The sequence below is a fragment of the Argentina silus genome, assembly GCF_951799395.1.
Source record: "Argentina silus genome assembly, chromosome: X".
In the NCBI taxonomy this organism is placed as follows: domain Eukaryota; kingdom Metazoa; phylum Chordata; class Actinopteri; order Argentiniformes; family Argentinidae; genus Argentina; species Argentina silus.
Window position 1 is genome coordinate 35020833 of NC_139653.1, and position 7806 is coordinate 35028638.

At 41.3% G+C, this 7806-nt stretch overlaps 1 protein-coding gene across 1 annotated transcript; it reads right to left on the minus strand.

Annotated features, from left to right (window-relative positions):
* Positions 1-2671: 2671 nt before the first annotated feature.
* On the minus strand, positions 2672-4239 carry her13 (hairy-related 13). Its single transcript, XM_083695237.1, has 4 exons — positions 4018-4239; positions 3833-3919; positions 3622-3703; positions 2672-3527 (listed from the first exon to the last, which is right to left on the minus strand). The coding sequence occupies exons 1-4, from the start codon at positions 4099-4101 to the stop codon at positions 3064-3066; spliced, it is 717 nt and encodes a 238-aa protein (XP_083551363.1). The 5' UTR covers positions 4102-4239; the 3' UTR covers positions 2672-3063.
* Between the last annotated feature and the right edge of the window lie 3567 nt (positions 4240-7806).

Consider the following 7806-nt stretch of genomic DNA (forward strand, 5'->3'; position numbering starts at 1 on the left):
TGCCAGCACCATATAATGGATGTGTATGGTGATGTATATTTCACATTACCACTGTGAGAACCTGTGGTATTTCAGCGTTTTTGTATGTGAGAAAATGTGTTGTGTGAGACATTCAGATGATATTATAATAAACATTTGCTATGAGTGAATCTCTGCTCACTTGTCACTTATATTTGCAAGCATCTAGCTTCTTTTTTTGTTTAATTATATTAATATAATATTGCAAAATAGAAGCTATTCAACAATATTCGTGTTGTTACAGTTGTTCTGGACTAGCTGCTAGAGAGGACTCGGAACGTGAGAATAAAGGCAGTATATGTAGCCCACTTTCGAGAGGGCTTTTCTTTGCTTTTCATCGAAGTGCATTGAAATGGTAATGATCTACCTAGTAGCCTACATTGGCCTCGTATGTCAATTAGGACAGGTGTGCAAATCTTATCTTGGTTTCTGTTATGCAGTATAGGCCATGGGCTTGTTTGAATTTAAAATGTTTTTTTTTGCATTTTATCTGTGCAGTTGGGCAATGAAGGGCAATTTTGAATGCAAGGCAGTGACAAAATGACGGCTATTGAAATCCTCAATGATACGTCATTTGAATTCCCTTTGAATAATCACCACATAACACAACCATCAACTAAACATATATGTGCAATCAATATTTCTCAAATGCCATAATGATTTATATCCTACCATATACTACACTTCGCGGCATATATGGCTTTTCCTGTCAGAAAAACATTCATGATTGGTCATGAAAAGTGCCTCACACAATGAAGGCTTTGCCATGTCATGCAGTCTGTGAGAAGTAACTGCGGCTCTAAAATGTGTGAACCTCGATCTCGGGACTCTTAAATCTCAATCAGCCGAGAAATCAGACAGATTTTATCCCCACCATGCAACAGGTATTGAAAGGCGCCGATCAGCACTGGTCGGCAACTGCTCAAAATCGATCTTTTCGAACACGGTCATAGACAGTTGAGAGGTGCCCAAGGATTGAGATCGTAGGGGATCCGTATCAATGCCATATGCTCCCGTCCAACGTTTGAATGCTCTCATACCAACTGGCACCGACCGCTAAACCTTTGACTCCGAATTAGAACGCACCGTCACGAATCCACAGCTGATGATGGCGAGACGTTAAAAGGAATATCGTAGCCTATATGACAGACATGGCATCATCATAAATTAAGACTTCGTGATGCGCCTTCGTGAAATGTCGATTCGATAACGCGCAGATGCACGCGTAAACTCATCAATCATGTCTTGCGTGTTGAGTGTTAAGGAGGAAAACTCGGGTAGCCTATGAATAAACCAAAGTAAGGATTTAGGAAGATGTATTTTTGATGAAGATTAGGCCTATGCGTGGCATCTCTGAGAAATGTTTGCTATGTCTTTGTGTTGGTGTAGCCTTATAGGCAACACGTCCGTCAAATGGTTGCATGCAGAACTAAAAGCTTTGATCATTGTATCCTCTTCCAATTCCACGTCTCGGCCGACTTTCGCACCTCGTTCGATTTGTAGCCAAGGACAGGTGTGAACTGCTTCAAGCCCCCTGCAACTCGCACAACGCTAATCCGGCTTGATAGCTATTTCTTCATCAAAAGCTGACAACAGTCTGTGATTTTTTAAATATATATATATATATATATATTGGAGACATTTGGAGATGATGATGATTAAGGCATATATACTATTTAAAGTCAGTATGTTGTACCATAAAGTGGTGGTGGTGGTTTATATTACCTTGGACAGGATCTCACATTCCTCTGGTGAATATGGCTATTGCACCTGACGTGTTACTAGTGACACTTGGTGGCGGCAGGGCCATCAGGGGTGCGACTTTAGCCAGCTATTTGCGTCGCTTTCAACCTCTGGCGGAACCATTTCATGTGCGCATCGGACGCACAGAGTGCCTTATATTTGGAGAGGGCGAGTAGAAAGTGAAGGTGTAAACTGATGATAACTTATTCAAAGTGAAGATACGATGGAATAGGCTACTAGTTATTATTTAAAAGTCCAAGACTATAGGCCTACACCGTTTTGTTTTAATAGGCCTATAATTGGTAGCCATTACAAGCTATAGCCTACTCTATGCAGTTCTTTTTGCCTATAATTGCACCATCAATGTTTGCTACAGGAAGATATCTAAAGGACACAGATGCAAATAGTTAGTAGCCTATAGATTGTTTTTTTGGTATTAGCTGGGTTATTTGTTGCAAAAGAGTGTTTGGCACTTGATCCTGGCTCCAAATTCTGAAAGTGTGCTCCATTGTGAATTTGGGAGGTACAGGTGAGGTGTGGCACTGTCTTTCATCATATTGTTTCAATGCGTTTGTTCTTTCTGACCATTGTATTCAACGCTTTCAGTGACCTAGTTTGCAGATATTCCCAGGCCACAAAGAGTGTCTTAAATTATATTTGTCTATCTGGATTGTCTGTTTGGTGTTTGGGGCAATGCAACAGGTCAGTGGGTCATCAAGTCATTCTAACATGGAAGGATTATAAGCCAATGAATTCTGTAGGCCTATATCAAGATGTAATATGTTAAACAAAAGATGCTGGTCATTCTTTTTGATGTTACAATAAGGGCACAAGGAGACATCCAAAAACAATTTTCATTAACTTATTTTATTAGTCAAATTGACATTTTAAGAACAAAACAGACTACAAATGATTACAGCGTCAAGTGGTTCGGTAATGATGTGCTTAAGCCTTTCTCTTTAATGAGGTTACTGGTCAAATAAACTACAAGCCTTAGAAGGAAGGGCCCCTTCTTAACGAATCACCAGTGATTTTTTTTTTGAAGCTCAGCCTATATTTTAGACATTGCTTAAGTCTGTTTTCTAAAAGAGCTTTATACGAATCCTCTATACATCTTATGATATTTACAAAAACAAGCAGTATTCCCCTATTTCCATTGGGCAATGAGAGTTAGTGAATTTTGGTGACAATATCCTTGCGCTCTCCAGGTCGTAGAGCGAATGGCACAACCTGGGTCTCAGGTAGACTCCAAACTATTCTAATAAATCCCAACGATGAGACGCGTGCCACTTATATGATACACTACCAGGGCCTCCACATGGATTTGGAGTAGGTGACAATGGGCATATTTTGGCCCTCCTGGTTCTCCAAAGCCTCGGTAGAGCTCTGGTTGTGCTCGCTGTCTGTCTCGTCCAAGTCAGAGCACAGGTCCTCGCTAGACGTAGGGGACGTGGCGGAGGAGAGGGCCGAGGAGGAGCCGCTGGATATACTCCTGCCTCCAGGCGAGGCTGGCGTAGCGCACAGCGCTTCGCCGGTCGGCCAAGTGCTCCCGTTGTTGCTGGAAGTGTCCGTTATTAAATCCATAAGCATGTCCTGGAAATGGTCCTCGTTCAAGGGCATACATTCCAACAGGTGGTTTAGGAGCTCCGCAGCCACCGTTGCATCTATCCCAGGACAGTTGGACACGAACATATGGACTTCGTGCATGCACTGGATGTAACCAGCTGCGAATCTCTCACTGGCCTCCCGGTTCATCGTGTCGGTCTCTGTGGACGAAAGGAAGAAAGGGAAATTAGAGTTATAACAAACTGATACAGGCGCACTCTTATAGAAGGCCTATCTGTGTGCTTCATTGCTTACCTTGAGAGCGGTTCTGAAGAATGTGTTCTACTCTTTTAACCGTCATCTCCAAAACCTCTGCATTCTCCATCTTCGACTGAAACTGCGGGGACAAGTAGAGGACAGTGGGTGTCATTGGTTTTCATGCTTTTCGACACAGAGAGGCTCCGTTTAGGACAATACGCGCAGCAGCGCAGGTGAGAATGTAGCGGGCGATGTGCGCCAAACTCACGTCTGTGTCTGCGAACAAGGTCCGGAGCTCCTGCAAACTCTCGTTGATGCGAGCACGCCTCTTCTTCTCCACCAGAGGTTTTCTCGCCTGTAATAACAGCCGATAAACATTGTGTAACAACGTAACAAATGCGTTACTAACGGTTCAGAGTGGCTGCAACAACGTTAAACCAAAGACGCCCATACCTTTCTGTCGCCTTTGTTAATACCGTAGTAGTCATCTTCATCCATGCCAAGTCCGTTCTCGCTGGGTCGAGACGAGGGGGCCATGTTGGTTTGAGCCCGAGCGGTACAGAGATCGCTGTTCGTATTCCACTACTATTTTTCCAATCCGTAAAAGAGGGCAGCTGGCAATCGGACCCGGTCAGAGAGAATCAATACACTACAGGCCAGTCGCCCTGTACTTATCGTGCAATCTTAACGAGAAGTGCTGCTGGCTCTGAGGGCTGTCGTAAGTATTTATAGGGGCTAATTTGCATATGAATGCAAGGTTTGTCTCCACCAGCCAGGGGACAACAGAGCGTACACCGTGAGAGCCAATCAGCGCTCGGCCCTTTGTCTCGGCCAGCCCTGGTGGATCTGTAGTGGTAATAATAATTTATATTTTGGGTTGAGTAACCGACAACAGCCTTTTTTTTGTACCACTTAGTAGGCTACATCCTTACGGTGTTTTCAATGTAGCCTATGTATCTCCGAATTTCCGATTTTGGATAATCCAATATTTGTAAGATCAGTGTGAACAGTGTTTTAGCAATGCACAGCAACAGCAGTGTATGAATGTGATGAGCTTTTCCATTATCTCTCCAAACTGATACACTCTAGGGAGAAAGTATGCTACCAATGTGTAGATTTACTGCGGTTTTAGTTGTAAGGCAGTTACAGTGTTAACATAGGCTACATATTTTCTGCTATCTGCGTTCTAGGTCTAATTGCTTTGTAGGCCTAATTGAATTATAGCCTAATGTGGAATAGAGATTGATCTTATTTCTGTAGGCTATGGAATCAGCCTACCTGAGTATTGTTGCTGAACATGTCCATCCCTTTATGACCACAGTGTACCCATCTTCTGATGGCTACTTCCAGCACGATAACGTGCCATGTCACAAAGCTCACATCATCTCAAACTGGTTTCTTGAACATGACAATGAGTTCACTGTACTCCAATGGCCTCCACAGTCACCAGATCTCAATCCAATAGAGCACCTTTGGGATGTGGTGGAACGGGAGATTCGCATCATGGATGTGCAGCCGACAAATCTGCAGCAATGATGCTATCATGTCAATATAGACCAAAATCCCTGAGGAATGTTTCCAGCACCTTGTTGAATTTCTGCCACAAAGAATTAAGGCAGTTCTGAAGGCAAAAGGGGGTCCAACCCGGTACTAGCAAGGTGTACCTAATAAAGTGGCCGGTGAGTGTATATCATATAATGGAATCATTAAATAGCCTAATATAATGTAATGAGTATATGTAATAAACATATTATTTTCATTACAACCACTCTGCATTATCCAAACACACAACTATTTTGGTAGTCTTGTTTTTTGCCCTACCTTGCCCTATTTTTCTTGTGTCACCCTTCATTGCTCTGAGGATTTTCTCTGCGCGGGTTCGCCGATGTAAGGCGATGCCTTCAGTTGGCAGCTGCTGGCGGCGGCCCCTTGGCCTAAACTGAATCAGCCGGGGGAATTAAGGGCCCTTCTCCAAAGAAAGCGACAGGTGTTAGCCTGCGCCTCGTTTGTTCTCTCCGTTGTTTAGTGACTTCTGATTTGTGTGCAACAGCTCTAGGCCTACAGTCCCTCTATGCAGTTCACCTCGCATAGTCCCTTCAAGCATAGTTTAGATATTTCTCAATGCCTGATATCATGTTTTACTTGAAGCGAACACATTCTGTCAACATCATTTACTTGGCCAGAAACGAATAGCTTCAGGCTTATGTTGAAGATTTGGACTTACTTTTTATCCATATGCCAAATATTCGTCTACATAAACTATAGTTTTTATTTGGCGCACAATTGTCTGTTTTTTTATGTACTGTACAAGTGCCCATCCCTTTGCCCTCGTTGCGTGTGTTGTGTTGTGCGTGAAGCGCATTGTCATGCAAATGCTCCACTACAATGGCGTATTTGTGTCTATTCGAAAATCAGAACGGGTCCCTGTCATTTTCTACATGCAGGTAAACAAAATGAGCCCATTAAGAATCTCTTTTACGCACGGTGTTTCCGCTACAGCGATAAGTCACCAGTAAAATATCTACAGCCGAAATAAAGGCAGTGTCCCGGGGCTTTGAAGTGGGGTGGAGAGGGGGGTTGGTTGGCACCTCGCCACCCCCACGCTTCGCTCCAGATCTCTCTTAATGGTCTGGACTGAGGAGAGAGCAGCTGTCTAGGTCCGCTTTTGTTCGGGAACTTACAGAGGAACCCAGCGCCCCTATCCTTCTTCGCCACTGCCCGGCTTTATTAGATCTACAGTATTGTAATTATTATGGGTTTATAGGCAACCATTAATTAAAAAAATTAATTATCCAAAATGTCACTTAATACGCAGTATTGAAACATTTGATCATGCATTTATATGTAAACAATACAGTAATTGTATAAGCACCTTCTCTTTTGTAATCTTTCAACAAGAACGAATCATGTTCACACTTACTAGGTAGGCCATTTCATTTCTAGAGGCCCTGTTCTGCTCATATCTGGACATTATTTGAGCCTATTGTTACCTTTTTAGGGTTTGTATAACTGTGTACACCAATTCCCAATTCCCACCCAGTAGGCAAGCAACGTCCATGATACAGTGTTGGGTAGTATACTCCACTACATGTCGGTCAACTATTAGTTAATTTACATGTTGCAGTAGCTTGGTGGTAATTAAAGTAAATTCAAATCTTATTAGTGTTTTCAGTTAGCCTACCTTTCAGTAGTTAACTACTTTGTGCCATGTAGTGGTGTAGTTAGCTACTGTCATTTCTCACTTTCCAAAAAAAAAAAAAAAAAACTAACTGACCAGCGTATTTCTCTTAAGCTTTAGTGTAGTTCAACTTCTTCCCTTGTAAAGTAATTGATAGCTTAGTCAAATACTTTTTCAGTGTGGCTTCCCCAACTCTGCTTGATACTAGCTGGTGTTATTAAACCACTTGTTCACAAAACATGTTTTTCAATGCACCTCTTTGTTATAATTTCATTTTAATTTCATAATAAACCTTGAAGTCCAATCCAGACCATCATTTCGTTAAATTTGGCAGGGTATGCTATTATGATTTACAACACTTTTAACGGCACTGTTGCTTTCTTAATATTCCATGTAATCTGATGAGCACTGATGGCAATCATTGTTTTGTTTTTTCTTTACAGTAACATGTTACATGCGGTTTCCTTTATAAACTACTTCTAAGTAGTTTATTTACTATATTATTCATTTATACATCATAATAAACCAACTAATTGGTTAAAATTATGCAAAATGATGTGGATGCACTCTTAATACTTTACAAATGTACAATAAAATGGTTATATATTTTATATTATAACCCTTAAGAAACCCTTTATATAAACGTAACCTTAAGTACATTTTAACTTATAATTCTATATGGATTGTCGACTCCAGACTCCAAAGGCAAACAAAAACTTGGAATATTGCATGAATGTTTTATTAATATTGGTTAATACAACAAAGAAAGAATATGTAGAAAAGCTATATGTGATGGATAAGAGCTCAGAAGCAATAAGTGTATCTTATAATTAAATAAATAAAGAAGTTAATACAATAAATATAAGAGAGATTAATAAGAGCCTTCTACAATGCAGGCTACAGAAAGTTGACTTCTGACAGGAAGTACTGAAAGGTCTGTAATATAGCACACCTAAATATGGAGCAAAATTGCCCCACACGTGTCTTTTGAGTAGCATATCTATAAGATACATAACAGAGGAGGGTCTAACATGGGAATCAAGAACACAACCAAGTCCACCAGT

Excerpts from the sequence above, each read along its gene's own strand:
- her13 (XM_083695237.1), bottom strand. The coding sequence starts at position 4,101 with ATGGCCCCCTCGTCTCGACCCAGCGAGAACGGACTTGGCATGGATGAA. Across the intron at positions 3,920-4,017 it reads TTAACAAAGGCGACAGAAAG|GCGAGAAAACCTCTGGTGGA; the intron begins GTATGGGCGTCT and ends CTGTTATTACAG. Across the intron at positions 3,704-3,832 it reads CCTTGTTCGCAGACACAGAC|TTTCAGTCGAAGATGGAGAA; the intron begins GTGAGTTTGGCG and ends TTGTCCCCGCAG.